At 47.2% G+C, this 16,956-nt stretch overlaps 2 protein-coding genes across 8 annotated transcripts; both read left to right on the top strand.

Annotated features, from left to right (window-relative positions):
- The first annotated feature begins 56 nt into the window (after nt 1–56).
- Nucleotides 57–14,764, top strand: Taf6l (TATA-box binding protein associated factor 6 like). 7 transcript variants are annotated; one of them, XM_076847377.2, is made up of 13 exons: nt 57–172; nt 532–721; nt 904–961; nt 3,158–3,317; nt 3,738–3,824; nt 4,514–4,664; nt 4,818–4,868; nt 5,383–5,477; nt 8,460–8,534; nt 8,655–8,875; nt 9,242–9,374; nt 13,726–13,854; nt 13,959–14,764. In XM_076847377.2, the coding sequence occupies exons 3-13, from the start codon at nt 954–956 to the stop codon at nt 14,730–14,732; spliced, it is 1,884 nt and encodes a 627-aa protein (XP_076703492.1). In that variant the 5' UTR covers nt 57–172; nt 532–721; nt 904–953; the 3' UTR covers nt 14,733–14,764. The 7 variants fall into 7 exon arrangements, with proteins under 7 accessions (XP_076703492.1, XP_076703489.1, XP_076703491.1 ...); XM_076847376.2 differs by lacking the exon at nt 57–172 and adding an exon at nt 183–365; XM_076847375.2 differs by lacking the exons at nt 57–172; nt 532–721 and adding exons at nt 183–365; nt 751–821.
- Nucleotides 14,765–14,825: 61 nt separating this feature from the next.
- On the top strand, nt 14,826–16,926 carry Tmem179b (transmembrane protein 179B). The gene is made up of 5 exons (XM_076847384.1): nt 14,826–14,957; nt 15,730–15,917; nt 15,995–16,129; nt 16,301–16,379; nt 16,575–16,926. Exons 1-5 carry the CDS (start codon nt 14,862–14,864, stop codon nt 16,734–16,736), a joined length of 660 nt encoding a protein of 219 aa, XP_076703499.1. The 5' UTR covers nt 14,826–14,861; the 3' UTR covers nt 16,737–16,926.
- Nucleotides 16,927–16,956: the final 30 nt, after the last annotated feature.

The raw sequence follows: 16,956 nt of genomic DNA on the forward strand, positions 1-16,956 counted from the left end.
TGGCGGGAAGGCTCTTGGAGGGCGGGAACTTCTCCAGACGGCCGGCGATTGGCTGGGCTCGTGGAGGGTGGTGCCGGGGCGCGGAGAGAGGGAATTAGTGCGAGCCGGGTGAGTGGGAGCTGCCGCCACAGCCCACGCCTCGGTAGCTGCCTTCGGCACGCGAAGCTCTCAGGTGAGCTGGCCTGGCCGAGTCCAAGGGCTCCCCGTCGCTCCGCGGGCTGCTCCCTACAGGTGCTGGGGCCCGCCCACTTCCCTCTACACGTGATCCAAGTTCGTGAACCTTGACCTCCTACCCCACCCCAAGCCCTCAGTGCCTGGGGTGAGCAGGGCTAGGTGGGAGGACGGATATCGGCTGCAACGTGGAGGTCAGTGTCCCCGCCTCCTACCAGAGTAACTAATGGCTGGGGATGGGCAGGAGAGGAGGCTGAGGAGCGAAAGACCATGGTCACAGGCCAGATCTTAGGGGGTCCCAATAGGGACCTATAATAGGGAAAGGCCGGCAAGGCAAGGCTCAGTGCTCCCATTTTACAGATGTGGAAACTGATTGGAGGATCGAGGGTCGCCGAGTGGTGGGTCTCCAACACCAGTTTCTTTGGGTTGCGAATCTGGGTTTTCTTCCCCACACAAGCTGGCAGCATCTGAGTGCAGTGTTGTGGAATGATTAGGAAAAAGGGTGTGAATCCTTGCTACCTACTAGCTAGCCGTCACTGGATCATCTTGGGTAAGCCCTGTAATGTTAAACTCTCTCAGGTTTGATCACCTTGGCTGTGAGATAACAACATATATAACATGTATGTCATTGTCAAGAAGGATCCAATAAGGTAATCCATACATAGTGTTTACTCAGTGCTTCAGGCAATTTATGTGCTTAGTAAAATAGCCATTCTTTCTTCCTTCTTTCAGCAAGTGTTTATTGAAGGCCTAGTATGTGGTGACATTGCTGGATACTTGGGATGCAAAGGTGAGCAAACAGACATGGTCCTGGCTGCCATGGAGCTTACATAGTTTAGTGGGTAGGTAGGTGTTAATTAAAAGTCACACAAATGTCTACAAACTTTTTTTGGAAGGGGCGGGGGGTGCCTGGGTTGAACTCAAGGTGCATAACCACTGAGCCATGTCCCCAGCCTTTTTTTTTTTTTTTTTTTAATATCTTTATTTTGTTTATTTTTATGTGGTGCTAAGGATCGAACCTAGTGCCTCACTTGTGCCAGGCAAGTAAGTGCTCTGCCAATGAGATGAACCACAGCCCCAGCCCCAGCCCTGTCCCCAGCCCTTTTTATTTTTAAGTTAGAGACAGGGTTTGAGATTACAGGCATGAGTTACCATACCTGGCTTCTACAAACTTTTATAACTGTCTTGAAGACAGAGTACAGGAACATGTAGGGAATCTGGGAAAACTTCCTGGAGAAAGTAACATTTGAACTAAGATCTAAAGGAATGAGTAGGAGTTCACTAGACAAAGAGGTCAGGGTGGAAGAGAGGAGACTTCAAAGCAGAATAACATTCAGAGGTCCTGAAATAAAATGTTTTGAGGAAGTAAAAGGGGGATATGGGTGGGAATGAAGAATACAAAAGAGAAAACTTGAATAAGTGTAGGCAGGTATATGCAGACTCTGGGGCATGGGCCAGATATTTTCTTTTTCTTTTTTTTTTTTTTTTTTTTAAAGAGAGAGTAAGGGGGGGAGAGAGAGAGAGAATTTTTTTATATTTATTTTTTAGTTTTCGGCGGACGAGCGCACTTCTGCTTGAGCCACATCCCCAGCCCCAGATATTTTCTTTATTTCAAAAGCAATTGAGAGCCATCAAGAAGAGAGCTATGGAAGCCAAGTAGGAAGCTCATTGCACTTAGGGATAAAGAACAAGAGTCTTGGGGCTGGGGTTGTGGTTCAGTGGTAGAGCACTTGCCTAGCATGTGTGAGGCACTGGGTTCGATTCTCAGCACCACATATAAATAAATAAAGGTAAATCAACAACAACAAAAAAATAAAAATATAAAAAGAGAACCAGAGAGTAGTGGGAGCAGTGTCTGGGTGGGTCACCTTGGAACCAGGCTTTACTGCCTGAGGTACTGTTGTCTCACTTTGAATTGTGTGTGGGTCTACCTTCCAGCTGCAGTGTGTATTGTCGGAGTGAGCCCTCATGTCTGTTTTTGTTAGGTTCTTATTCTGCCATATCCTGTGAACACAACAGGTTCTTGCATCTAACCTTGCAGCCAAAATGGGGGAAGACCAGACACATGGGCAAAAAGCCCAACTTCTAAAAGCCTGGCTGGCCTGGCCCAGATGTCATATGGTACCGAAGATCCCAGAGACTGGGTTTGTCTTACCAAGAGGAGAGGGAGGGAAGTCAGTATGAGCAAAGGCCTGGTAGAAGGGCCTGAGGCAAGGTGGAAAGATACTAGCCTGGTTTACTAGAGGAGGGATCAATGTGAACAGATGTGGGGATTTGGGACCAAAAGTAATATGCCAAACCAGGAAGTTTGGTCTTTTTTCATAAGCAATGGAGGAACATTAGAGATATATTTTAGCAATGCAGTGTGAGGATTAACGTCTTTTCATAAAAATTTAGTTGATGGTGGGTGTAGTAAGAATGAAAAGAGGACATGAGCTTTTTTTTGTAGTTAATAATGATGACATTGTTCATTGGTGTAGTGTTCCCTTTGTGGTGGTGGTTCTTTTGTTCTTTTGTGTGTGTATAGGGGTGGAAACAGGGCCTTTTACATGCTAAGCAGGCATTCTACCACTAAATTACACCTGCAGCCCTGGAGTTGTGTTCTAGTTCCTGATTTTCTCAGATATCATCTCATTTTATCTTCACAGTAAGTTAGGGCACAGTAAGTTAGGGCAGAGATTATTGCCCTATTTGGAATACCAGTGCTTGGACTGATGAAGGTCCTAGCCAGGTTCACATAGTAAATGGCAGAGCACAATTCTGTGAACCCAAAGGGCAGGCACTTTCCCTAGCTTCCCTATTGTCTGCTCACTGACCTGCCTATTTTCTTCCCTAAAACTCATTTTCCTCATCTGGGTATTCTGAGCTTCCTCTTCAGGGATTGTGGTGCAAGAGCAGCAAGACTGGTTGAGAGGTCTTGACTTGTCCTCCTAGATTCTCAGGCATACTGGGGGCAGCATTTAAAATCTTCCGTCTTTACTCCCAGCTCCACTGGGGCCATGTCAGAGCGAGAAGAGCGGCGATTTGTGGAGATCCCTCGGGAGTCAGTCCGCCTCATGGCAGAGAGTACAGGACTGGAGTTGAGTGACGAAGTGGCAGCCCTTCTCGCTGAGGATGTGTGCTACCGTCTCAGAGAAGCCACACAGGTACCTCCTTCAGTACCCAATCCCCTGCTGTCCTTGTTCCTTTCCTCACCTGTTCCTACTCTGATTTACTTAGCACGTGCATGTTGGGCACCTCCCTGTGCTTTGAGGCTCTGAGGTAGTCCTTGCCCTTGTCAGAGCTTGCATCTAGCCAGCCAGGCTGCCAGCATATGAAATGCTCTTCAGGCGTTTTCTAGTACTTCTCATAACAGCCCCACAGGCAGAGTGGCTATATTGTCACATTCTGCATGTGAGATGTGACACCAGATGGATTGTTGTGTAGGAATTGGGCTGGAATGCAGACTCTGATCACTGGTGTGATGTCTCCTTTGCCTCTTCCCCAGTGTAGTCCATTTCGCTTGGGGGTTTCCACACCGCCTCCTCCCTGTCTCCTGACTCTGGCTTCTGTTTCTGCCCTCCCAGAACAGTTCTCAGTTTATGAAGCACACAAAACGGAGGAAGCTGACCGTTGAGGATTTCAACAGGGCCCTCAGGTGGAGCAGTGTGGAGGTGAGAGGGGTGCAGGCTACAGAGGGCTCAGGTAGCATGAGCATGAACTCACCTCCATGTTCAGCTCAGGGTTAATGATATGATGAGACATGAAGACCAAACATGGCCACAACAGGACAAATGCCAGGTGCTGGTTCCAGACCATAGTAGTATGAGTTCTGAACAGAGTAGAGAGGAGATCACTGGGGACCTCGAGGGTAGGGAAGGCTTCTTGGAAGAGATGGGGCATGAACTAAGCCTTATAGAGGGCAAAGAACTTGAACCTGGTTTAATGTAATACTGAAGAAAAACAGGCATGCTGGGTAAAGGAGGAACTGAGCATTTGTGTGGTGTTAGCATGTTTTTGTATATTGTTCTGGGGCAGGGTGTTGAGAGATTAGTGTGACTAGGAGAGAGTACTGAGTGTTCAGAGTTGGGTAAGTGCAAATGAGAGGCCCAGGAGTTTAGGGGTGGGGCTCAAAACCTCTACAGTTCTGTGAGGAGGGGGCTTATTTACCCCTTGACCCAGCAAGCCATGGATGCTCCAGCCAAATTCCAAGCAGTGACTCTGAGCCCCAGATTTCCTCTGCTTCTCTTGGGACCCTCTAGACTTCTCTCAGACACAGGTTCTCTGTCTTTAGCAGTAGTGCCCCTTCATGGTACCTGTTTCCTCCCTAGATTCAGGCTGCTCTCTAATCCCCTTTCCTTAGGCTGTGTGTGGTTATGGGTCTCAGGAGGCATTGCCTCTGCGCCCTGCCAGGGAGGGTGAACTCTACTTTCCTGAGGACCGAGAGGTGAACCTGGTGGAGCTGGCCCTGGCTACCAACATCCCCAAAGGCTGTGCTGAGACAGCTGTCAGAGGTGGCTGCTGGGGTCCTGCATGGGGTGGGGACAGCAGGTGGGTGGTCAGCAGTGGTGTTGAACTGACTGGTGGATGGGGTAGAATTTGGAGATGTAGGAGTTGTGATGAGGGGGAAAATCCCAGCCTGACATCTCTCTCTGACCTGGTTCTAGTTCATGTTTCCTATCTGGACGGCAAAGGGAACCTGGCACCTCAAGGATCAGGTAAGGTATAAAAACTTTCTTCTCTTAGATGCTGAGGGTAGGGCCTCTGTGCCTGTATCTGCATCTGAGAAGCATTTCGTGGTGCCTACCTTGCACTGTGTTCTGAGCAGGTACTGATCCCTGCTCAGAGGGCTGAGTTAGAAGTAGGATCTCAGACCCGTAACCAGTCAAGATGCAGTATGTTGGAGGCCAGAACAGAAATCTAGGCAACAAGCTGGGGTCTCTGGGGTGAAGTGTCTCACTTCAGTAGATGCTGAACAGAGCTCCTCAGAGCCTGAGACTCATCAGTGTGGCGCTCGAGGACTGAGCAGGAATGCCTGGTAGAGAGCACTTAGGAGAGAGCGGACAGAACACTGAGGTGTGTGGTGCCTGCATGGCCAGGGTGGAGCAGGCTGCTGAGCACAGCTGAAGTCTGCACTGTGGCTCTTCTGTCTGAATGGGCTTCTTGGGGATGTGTCAGTGGTGGGTGAAGGGGAGCTCTCCATCCAATCACTTCCTGCCCACCCCCTTGTAGTGCCCAGTGCGGTATCTTCACTGACGGATGACCTGCTCAAGTACTATCAGCAAGTGACACGGGCTGTGCTAGGGGATGATCCACAGCTGATGAAGGTGAGTGTTTCCAAGTTGGAGCTCAAAGTCAGGCTTATTCATCCATCTATCTACCTATCTATATTTATTTTTTAGTTATTGGTGGACACAATATTTTTATTTTACTTACTTTTATGTGGTGCTGAGGATCCAACCCAGTGCCTCACATGTGTGAAGCAAACACTCGGCTACTGAGCCACAACCCCAGCCCTCAAATTCAGACTCTTAAATCTCATGAAATAATTTCAGTTGCGTATTTCCTGGCTTCTTGAGACCAACTGAGCAGTGTGGGTGAAAGTTGTCCTCAGGGTGGGTATAGTTCTCTGAGGCAGCCTTCCTGTCACTCCCAATCCCTTCATCCTTTAGCAGGTTTTGTTGTTCCCTGGGGAAGGATTAGCTAGATGGGGCCTGGAGAGACTCCCTGACATCTTCATTCTAGAGCCCATTATTTGTGGTGTCTGTTGATTTGGGGACAAGTGAGGCATCCATATTGCAGCCTTTATTTGCCTGGATTTGGACAGGAAAAGAGAAGAGTAAATAGAAGAGGCCAGGATTGTGTGCCTGGCCAGACCTGCTTTGCAGCACTTAGTCCCTGGTCCTCATACCATCCCATGCCTCTGGGCTCCACAGGGCCTGCTGAACACCTGTCATCTGTCATCTTCTGTGCACAGTCAGATGAGACTGAGTTCTCATCTGACTGTGGATAGAAGGTGGTTTGCTCAGTTTTTTCCATACTGGCGATTTAACCCAGGGCCTTGTGCATGTTAAGAAGTGTTCTACCACTGATCTGCATCCCTAGCCCATTTTTAAAATTAATTAATTAATTAATTTGGTACTAGGGATTGAACTCAGGGGCACTTAACCAGCCACATCCCCAGCTCTCTTTAAATATTTAATTTAGAGATGGGGCCTGGCTGAGTTGCTGAGGCCTCAGCCTCCCGGACCACTGGGATTACAGGGTTACCACTGCGTCCAGCCCTAGCCCATTTTATTTGGGACAGAGTTTTACTAGATTATCGCCATCTATCCTCGCTGGTGACCTATGCTGGGTTCACTAATCTGACTATTTTAATAACTTAAGAAAATGGCAAAGAAAGCACACAAACAAACAGAGGTACCTTTTCAAAATCCAGGAGGGCTCTCCGACCTTAGGGGTCCATGGAAAGAGAGAGAACCACTGGAATTCTTTATTTTTATATAGGGGACATACAAAGGGAGGTTCCATGGAACATTCTATCCCATAAAGAGCAAAGGGATAGGATTACAAAGGAACAGGTGAGTGTAACTCAGCCCCACTGGGTAATTCCTATTCCTAGAATGATGCCTCATTACCTGAGCAGCAGTAAAGCCCAAGTTATTGCAGGCCACAATAATTGTTCAGTATTTCTTGCTCGGAACTTAAGGGCATATGTCGCATTCCTTACGACTGAAACACTCAGGGGTACTCCAGGGGACTGGGCTGCACAAAATAACTACACAAAAGACAGAGATACCTTTTTCTTTATGGTCCTGGGATGGTTCCTCTAACCTTAAGGGTCCGCCGAAAGAGAGTGAGCGCTTGCTGACTCCTTTTATTGAGGAGAAGCTATTCAAATGAGGCAAGGGTCAGGTTTCAGGGGTCTGAGTCTAGCTTTATGATGTCTGCTGTCAGCAGGTTGACTGACAACTAGGAAGGCCACACCCAAAGGCAGAGCAAAAGAAGAGGACATACAAAGGGCGTTTCCACTGGAACATTCTATCCCAAACAGGGCAAAGGGGTAATTTCACAAAGAAACAGGTGAGCGTAGCTCAACCCATGGGGCTGCAGGAAGGCACGTCTACGCACGAAGACACATTTGTTAACATTTTTACTGCTCTCAAAAGATTGGGGCTACCATCTACATCCACTTGAAAGTGGCCAGATGGGGCTGGGATTGTAGCTCAGTTGGTAGAGCGCTTGCCTAACACGTATGAGGCACTGGGTTCCATCCTTAGCACCACATAAATACAAATAAATAAAATAAAGGTATTGAAAAAAAAAAAAAGAAAGTGGCCAATCACTGGAAGTGACCAACAGTGCCTCAAACCAATCCGGAGAGGAAAACGCTGGTCACATGATGTGGCGGCCTCCCAGCAGGCATGTATTTCCAGAGTGCTCCTGACACTAAATTGCTGATGCTGGCCTGTGATCCTCTTGCCTCTTCCTCCTGAGTTGCTGGGATTATGGGTGTGGGCTGCCTCGTCAAGTTTATGTGAAGTGTTTTATATCCTTCATGTTTTCATGTGTCTGGCTACAGATATTTCCTTTGCTAAACTAGGAATAGTGCTATCATTCATTCTTGTCTTCAAAACTTGGCTCATAGCTAAAGGTGTAGCTCAGTTATAAAGTGCTTGCCTGGCATGTGTGAGGCTCTGGGTTTGATTCTAGCACTGCAAAGGGGAAAAAAAACCAAAACAGCTTGGTTCCTCTTCCTTTCGTCTTTCAGTGTAGTTGGCTGACTGTAGGGCTTGGGAACTAAGCTCCTTTCTCACTCTTCTGTTGTCTATTTTCATGGCTATTAGATTTAAGTCCTTTCTCCAAAGGAGTTTGGAGGGTCCAGGTGGTAAAGGTTCAGGACTGAGATGCTTTTACTCACTCTAATAACAGTACATGTTTATTGTAGAAGTACATATAAAGACAGAGTGTTCTATTTCTCCACTCACATATTTCCCTGGTGTATAAAGTATGGTTACTCTAGTATATTCCTAAGTGGCATTATATTAAACATCTGGTTTTACAACTTGGTTTTCTTAGTTAAAAAAGTTGGACATTTAGGTTTTATTCACTTTTTTATTATTACAGACAATACTGTATGTGGCTGCATGATAGTGTGTTTCTGTAGGTTAAATTACCAGAATTCTTGGATCAAAGAGTCTGAATATTAACACAGCAATACATGAAGATGGTGCTTAACTATGCTCCAGAGCCATGGCAGTTTAATCTTGGGGTGGTGGTTCTAGTGCATCCTGGTCCCTTCCTTTCAGGTCGCTTTGCAGGACCTTCAGACAAACTCCAAAATTGCAGCACTCCTGCCTTACTTTGTTTATGTGGTCAGTGGGGTAAGTGATCAGTGTGGGCGGGGAGATGACCCAGCAGTGTGGAGGGCTCACTGAAGGTGCTGCCAGAAGGCTCCTGCCTGCTCCCTTGTGTCCCTCTCAGCCACCCTCTTCTATCAACAGGTAAAATCTGTAAGCCATGACTTGGAGCAGCTGCACCGGCTGCTGCAGGTAGCACGGAGCCTGGTTCGCAACCCACACCTCTGCCTGGGGCCCTATGTCCGCTCCCTGGTGGGCAGTGTCCTTTACTGTGTTTTGGAGCCACTGGCTGCCTCCATCAACCCCCTGAATGACCACTGGACTCTGCGGGATGGGGCTGCCCTCCTGCTCAGCCACATCTTCTGGTAGCCACTGGGCTTTGACAAAGGGTGGGATTGCTGTACTCAAGTGGGTTGGGGAAGGGAGGTGGGGTGAAGCCTCTGGCTTTGAGGCTCTTAGGGGATGGGAATGTCTTTCTTTAGAGCTCCCTTGCTGGTGTGCTGTGGCACACTGGGATTCTATAACTGGGTTACAAATATATGGAGGTATTGTTCCTTCAGTCACCTTGGATCCTGAGCCAGTCACCACCCCCACTCCCCACCCTCGCAACCTTGTCCACTTACCCTAGATGCCCCCCGGGTGCTCCACTAGTCTCTTTGTGTGCCATATCTTGAGACAGTTGGACAGTGCTGCACTTCATTTCTTTCTGTGACTGAATGTTGTTCTCACAGGACTCATGGGGACCTTGTAAGTGGCCTCTACCAGCAGATCCTGCTTTCCCTGCAGAAGGTCCTAGCAGACCCTGTGCGGCCTCTCTGCTCTCACTATGGGGCTGTGGTGGGGCTGCATGCTCTTGGCTGGAAGGTGAGAACCCTGGCCTTTCTTATAGAACCATGAGAGTTCCCCTATGTGTTGAAAAAAAAAATAGTACTGGTGTGTGTCTTTTATCATGAAAATGATATGTGCTTGCTATTGCCATGTATTGAGTTCTTGCCTTAGGCCAGACTTAGTTTAACTTTATGTATATAAATGTTTTATCCCTTCAAAAGTCCTCTGTGGCAGATGTTTATATAACCTCATTTTGTAAATTCCTCCCATTTCTCTCTTATATTATTTGAAACATGAATAGATATTGAATGTTGTCAAATCTTTATAACATTTCTATAGAGATTACCAAATGATTATGTGTTTTAGTTCTGTTAATATTAGGTTAATATTTTGTTAATAATAGGTATATTAGTAGGTTTTTATGCTATGCCATTCTTGCGTACCTGGAATAATTCTGTTTGCTGCTGTGGAGATTTTTATTGGAATCAAACAATCTATTAGTTTTAGAGAAAAGTGACATTTTTTTTTTTTTTTAAGGTGTGGTGGTACATGCCTTTATTTTTTATGATAGAGAGAGAATTTTTTAATATTTATTTTTTAGTTTTCGGTGGACACAACATCTTTATATGTGGTGCTAAGGATCGAACCCAGGCCGCACGCATGCCAGGCAAGTGCGCTACCGCTTGAGCCACATCCCCAGCCCCGACATCGTTTTCTTGACCATGGAAATGTATTTCCACTTTTTTAAGGTCTTGTCTTTAAGATGCTTTCATATTTTCTCAAAGGAGACTCACTCCCACACACATATATTTTTTTTCATGCTAGGATCAAATAAGCTTGTTAGGCAGCAAGTATTCCACCACTAAGTCACATTCCCAGTCCCTTTTACTACATTTCCTTTTTTTTAAAACATTATTTTTAGTTGTAGATGGACCCAGTAACTGTATCTTTTTATGTGGTGTTTAGGATTGAACCCAGTGCCTCACATGTGAGGTAAATGCTCTACCACAAATGAGCCACCACCCCAGCCTTATTACATTTATTCTTAGATCCTTGCTGCTCTTGATGCTTCCACAGTGGTGTCTTCATGGTGTTGGTATACAGAGATGCAGTTGACCTTTGGGTGTTAATCCAGCAAGGATCACTAGTATTGCCTTATGAAAATAATTTTGTCATTTCCAGTTTTCAAAGAAGTGTTAGGGTGTGTAACTGGATAGTAGTGAGCTTGCCTAGCATGTATAAAGCCCTGGATTCAATTCTCAGCACCAGGTTAAAAAAAAAAGTGGTGGGTGCAGTGGCGCACGCCTGTAATCCCAGTGACTCAGGAGGCTGAGACAGGAGGATCAGGAGTTCTAAGCCAGCCTCAGCAAAACTGAAATGCTCAGCAACTCAGTGAGACCCTGTCTCTAAATCTACAACTTAAATAAAAGTGCAAGCCAGGTGGAGTAGTGCACACCTATAATCCTATCGGCTGGAGAGGCTGAGGCAGGAGGGTCATGAATTCAAAGCCAGCCTCAACAATTTATCTAGATCCTGTCGCCAAATAAAATACAAAAAAGGACCGTGGATGTGGTTAGTACTTAAGTACCCCTGGGTTGAATCCCCAGTATAAAAAAAAAAAAAAAAAAATGCTTATAACCTTTCCCACTTAGGGTAATGTGTACTGTGTATATGTATTACAAATTCTCAGGTTAGTAAAATTGTTATATGTTCTTATTTTTCTTATTATATTGATTTTTTTTTAAAGAGAGAGGAGAGAGAGAGAGAGAATTTTAATATTTATTTTTTAGTTATCGGCGGATACAACATCTTTGTTTGTATGTGGTGCTGAGGATCGAACCCGGGCCACCCGCATGCCAGGCGAGCACGCTACCGCTTGAGCCACATCCCCAGCCCTATATTGAGCTTTTATTGGATGCTTTTTCTGCATTTCTTTTTTCAGTTTAAAAATGTTAACTTTCTTGTCCATAATCCCAGTAACTCAGGAGGCTGAGGCAGGGGGATTCAGACTTTGAGAACAGGCTCAGCAATTCAGTAAGGCCCTAAGCAACCTAATGAGACCTTATGTCAAAATAAAAAGGGCTGGGGATATGGCTCAATGGTAAACCAGCTCTGGGTTCAATCCCCAATACCAAAATAAATAAACATATAAACAAATAACAAAAAGGTTGAGGATATAGCTCAGTGGTGGAGGGTTCTTGGGATCATCCCTCAAAGATGCAGATAGTTTTCTGATTTGACTATTTCTGTGAGAAAATGACATTTTTTAAAAAAAGTTTTTAAATGAGATAGGCTCTCACTAGTTGCTGAGGTTGGAGTTGAACTTGCAATTCTCCTGCTTTAACTTCCCTAGTTAGATTACAAGTGTGCCACACTGTGCCCAGCTTTTTTATTTTCAAATACTTTTATTTATTTATTTTTATGTGGTGCTGAGGATTGAACCCATTGCCTCACATACACTAGACAATTTCTACCACTGAGCTACAACTCCAAAATTTTAAAATTTTTTATATGTATTTTTAGTTGTTGATGGGCTTTATTTTATTCATTTATTTATATGCAGTGCTGAGAATAGAACCCAGTGTCTCACATGCTGGGCAAGCCCTTTTAACACTGAACCGCAACCCCAGTCCCCCTCCTTTTTTTTTTTTTTTTTTTTTAGTACCAGGGATTGAACTCGGGGGCACTTAACCACTGGGGCATATCCCCAGCCCTTTTTTGTATTTTATTTAGAGACAGGGTCTCACTGAGTTGCTTAATTCCTTGATAAGTTGCTGAGATCCTGTGATCCTCCTGCCTCAGCCCCTTGAGTAGCTGATTATAGGATTCACTGCACCTGGCTCTATCTGCTTTTTTTCAAATGATCCTAAGGTTTTTCTGCTTTTATCTGCCAGTGTGATTAATGATTTTTTTTCTCTTTTTTTCCCAGTGCTGGGGATGGAGCCCAGGGCATCAGGCATGTTAGGCGGGTGCTCCACCAATGTGCTAAACTCTTAATTTTGTTGTTATATTTTTGAGATGGTGTCTCACCACATTGCTCAGGTTGGCTGGCACTGAATTCCTGTGCTCAAGTGATCCTCACACTTCATCTTCCTAAGCATCTGGGACTATAGTTTCACACCACCACACCACGTGGATTTTCTGATAAATTATGATTACATTTCTAGGATAAACTCCACTTGGTCATGGTATAGTCTTAAAGGAAACCCAAAGCTTCTAATGGAATATGTTGCATTTTTTAAAAAATATATTTTTAGTTGTAGATGGACACATTATTATTTTTTTATTTTTATGTGGTGCTGAGGAAATTGAACCTAGGGTCTGGAATGTGCTAGGTGAGTGCTCTACTGCTGAGCCACAACCCCAGCCCATGCTGCATTTTTATACTGCAGGGATTGCTAAACTTTAAAATTATCTATCTAGGATTGAAACACTGAGCCACATCTCCAGCTCTTTTTATATTTTGAGGTAAGGTCTCACCCAGTTGCTTAGGGCCTCACTAAGTTGCTGGCTTTGAACTTGGTATCCTGCCTCAGCCTTCTGAGTTGCTGGGATTACAGGTGTGTGCCACCATTCCTGGCAAAAGTATTTATATTGAGTTAAATCAATCATGTTTCTCTCATGTGCTGTCTAGGTTTAGTATAAGGATTGTATTGGCCTTGCAGAATGAAGGGAAATAACATTTTTAAAATATTTGTTTTTATAAATTGAGATAACACTTTTTTCAATCTTTGTAAATTTTGGCATGGTTTTCTTTGTAACTTTTAACTTATTTCAATTATTTAAACTTTCCTATTTCTTTGTGAGTCAGCAGTAAGTTAATAGTTTTTCTAGGAATTTGAGTTTTGTCAACATTTTCAAAAGTTTATCCTGTGCATGAGTGACTAAAATCTGCCTTATCCAACAAATGTCATCTCCAAGTCTTAGTTGCATTTCCCTCAAATTAATTACAAGATTTAAAATTGTATAATCAGAGTCTGTTTCTCTGGTGTTTTTTGTGCAGATGGCCTGAACTGAGTTACACTTTACATCTAAATGAGAAGTGTACTTGCCTGATGATTGTGTTCACTAGTCTGCAAACTGTTAATCTGTGTTGTTAGCAAGGATTTTTAACATATGCTTGCTTAGCCTCCAGCAAACATATAGCAGGATGGTGGGGTCACTTCATATTGTCTGACTTTGTACTCTATCTTTATCACCGTTGCTTAACAAAGCCTTGGGCATATACGCAGGTTCCAAATAAATGTTGGCTGAATATCCCAATCAGAATTTAGGAGGATTGAGCCCTGAATAGAATCAGATAAAATCAGGTCTTTCCCAGGAAAAGGGTTACCTGAGAGGCAATAAACAACACTACAAAGAGACTTATTGCATTTCTTCTTTCCAGGCGGTAGAAAGAGTCCTGTACCCACACCTGTCTACTTACTGGACAAACCTGCAGGCTGTGCTGGATGATTATTCCGTATCTAATGCTCAGGTCAAAGCAGATGGACACAAAGTTTATGGAGCCATTCTGGTGAGTATCAACCCCTTCTAGCCTCCTTCCCCCGAATGAGCTCAGCACGCTTACTTTGGAGTACTTGATGGGCTTAGGCTCATCCTCGTCCCTTCTTCTTACAGGTGGCTGTAGAGCGCCTGCTGAAGATGAAGGCTCAAGCAGCCGAGCCCAGCGCGGGTGGCCCAGGCGGCAGGGGGTTCCGGCGTTCGGAAGACCTGCCTTGGGACAGCCTTCTCCTTCAGGAGTCTCCTTCCGGGGGCGGTGCAGAGCCAAGCTTTGGGTCTGGTCTTTTGCTGCCACCAGGGGGAGCGGGGCCTGAGGACCCTTTTCCCTCAGTGACCCTGGCGGACATCTACCGTGAGCTCTACGCCTTCTTCGGTGACAGCTTGGCCATCCGCTTTGGCACGGGCCAGCCTGCGCCCACTGCCCCGAGGCCCCCCGGGGAGAAGAAAGAGCCGGCAACCGCCCCGGACTCAGTGCGGAAAATGCCGCAGCTGACGGCCAGTGCTGTGGTCAGCCCACAGGGTGACGAGAGCCCCCGGGGCGGCGGCGGTCCCCCGTCGGCCTCGGCGCCCGCGCCCTCTGAGGGCAGGCCGCTGCCGCGCGTGCACCGGGCGCGGGGAGCGCCCCGGCAGCAGGGCCCGGGCACCGGCACGCGCGACGTCTTCCAGAAGAGCCGTTTTGCCCCGCGCGGCGCCCCCCACTTCCGTTTCATCATCGCCGGGCGGCAGGCCGGGCGGCGCTGCCGCGGGCGCCTCTTCCAGACTGCCTTCCCCGCGCCCTACGGGCCCAGCCCGGCCTCCCGCTATGTGCAGAAGCTGCCCATGATCGGCCGCACCGGCCGCCCGGCCCGCCGCTGGGCGCTGTCGGACTACTCGCTGTACCTACCGCTCTGAGGCTGCCCGTCCCCGCCTCCCAAATAAATGTCGCGCCCGGAAGTGATGGCTCCGCGTCCATGGGTCGCGCCGGATGAGGCGGGGCTGGGCGGCTGGCTCCGAGGCGCTGCTCCCTGGGGCCTGGGCGCCATGGCGCTGCCCTGGCTGCAGCGTGTCGAGCTCGCGCTCTTCGCCGCCGCCTTCCTGTGCGGCGCCGTGGCGGCCGCAACGCTCACCCGGACCCAGGTGCGGCTAGGGGCGGGGCCGGGCGGGTGGCCAGGCGGGCTGCGACTCTAGCCCGGCGACGGCTGGCCTGCGGATGAAATGCAGCGACGTTCGCCGTGCCCTGGTTTGGCCCAGTCAGGTTCTACCGAAGCCGTTCCTTTGTCAAAGCGACCAGATGCCAGGAGCGACGTGCATCGCCAGAGCGAGCCAGTGCTTCCCTCTGCGTAACATTGCCCTGGTTCTAAAAGAGACTTCAGCCCTGGCCCTGCGTTCATCGGATGAATCAGGAACCATTTGTGCTGAGCTATAAGAAATAAAGCATAGTGTAGTGAAGGTGATCAAGCAGCCACACTTGCAACGATGTTAAGTGACAGCAGCCCTGTAGAAAACTGAGTTGTTTACTACTCTCAGGCAATCTTGTTAAACATGGGACCGTTAAACCACTATAAAGTAGGCGCTAGTATGTCTCTTTTACAGATTAGATAACACTGGAGATACTTTTTGAAGGTCACACAGGTCTCGTTTATTCTGGGATTTCTGCACAAAGGAAGACCAGAGTTTGTGAGACTTTTGAAGTTCTTTGTCTTCTGTAACCACTGCCTACTTCCTGATCTTTCTGGCCACTGAGGTTTACCCAACAGGCCCTCTACACCAGTTTCTCATGCCAGAAACAGGAACTAACGATGCACACACAATTTCTAGAGTGGCCCTGCCCTATATTCCTAACACCTGCCAGAAACCTGCATCATGAGTCACTGATTGAAATCTGAGACTCAGCAGCTTCTCTCCACAGGGCTCCTTCAGGGGTAGCTGTCCGTTGTATGGTATGACCACCCAGAATGGCTCCTTCCTGGCCTTATCCCATTCCTCGGCCCCATCCCTCTGCTACTTTGTGGCAGGGGCCTCTGGCTTCCTGGCCCTCTACTGCCTCCTGCTTCTGCTCTTCTGGGTCTACAGCAGCTGCATCGAAGACTCAAAAAGGTGAATGTCCCACCCCAAGGACCAGGGGCTGAAGGTGGGATGAAGCCATCAACCGCAAGGTTTGTTCTCTCCCCCAGAGGTCTTATAGGGCTCCGCGTTGCACTGGCCATCTCAGCTATAGCCATCTTCCTGGTCTTAGTATCTGCCTGTATCCTTCGATTTGGCACCAGATCCTTCTGCAATTCCATCATCTCCCTGAACAGTACAATTAGGTAACGAGGAGGGAGGGAAGCCTGGCTGGGGCTACCTTCCTTCTGCAGAGGGGGAGTCCTGTAACCTCCCATTTTGTGTTTGTTGCTCTCCACCTCAAAGGGCACCTGGGTACAGGTATGCTTAGGGTGTATCCCCACTTCTTTCTCAAAACTGTCTCTTTGACCTCACAGCTGCTCTGAAGCTCAGAAAATTCCATGGACACCCCCTGGAACAGCTCTGCAGTTTTACTCCAACCTACACAATGCTGAAGTGAGACCCAGAGACACACTGATTCATTCAAGTATCTGTAGCTATAAGGATGCTCACCAATGAATATGAGCTTGGCCTACCACTGACAAGCTAAGAGGAGCTGAAGGGCGTGTCAGCCTGACAGATTGGTGTGTGGGTGGAAGGACTGGATCTGTGATGGCCTGACTCCTCACATTCCTGTTCTGTCTCCCACAGACCTCTTCGTGGGTGAATCTGGTATTATGGTGTGTGGTGTTGGTGCTCCAGGTCATGCAGTGGAAGTCTGAAGCCACCCCATACCGGCCTCTGGAGAGGGGAGACCCTGAGTGGAGCTCTGAGACAGATGTTCTTGTTGGGCCACGCCTGCCCCATTCCTGAAGAATAATCAAATAGTGCATTCTACAGCCAAAGACTTTGTGCCCAAGTGCCTGTAATCCTCTTGTCCCCACACAGCCCTGTTAGTGCTGAAAGCCCCAGTTTTCCCTCCAGGAGGGAAAGGTAACAGGCCCCTCTCCACCTCTCTTCCTATAGCTGTTTTTGTACCAAAATATTAGTATTACTTTCTTCATTTTGGTATTGTGTTCTTGATATTAAAACA

This window comes from Callospermophilus lateralis, chromosome 2, assembly GCF_048772815.1.
Source record: "Callospermophilus lateralis isolate mCalLat2 chromosome 2, mCalLat2.hap1, whole genome shotgun sequence".
NCBI classification, from domain to species: Eukaryota; Metazoa; Chordata; class Mammalia; order Rodentia; family Sciuridae; genus Callospermophilus; species Callospermophilus lateralis.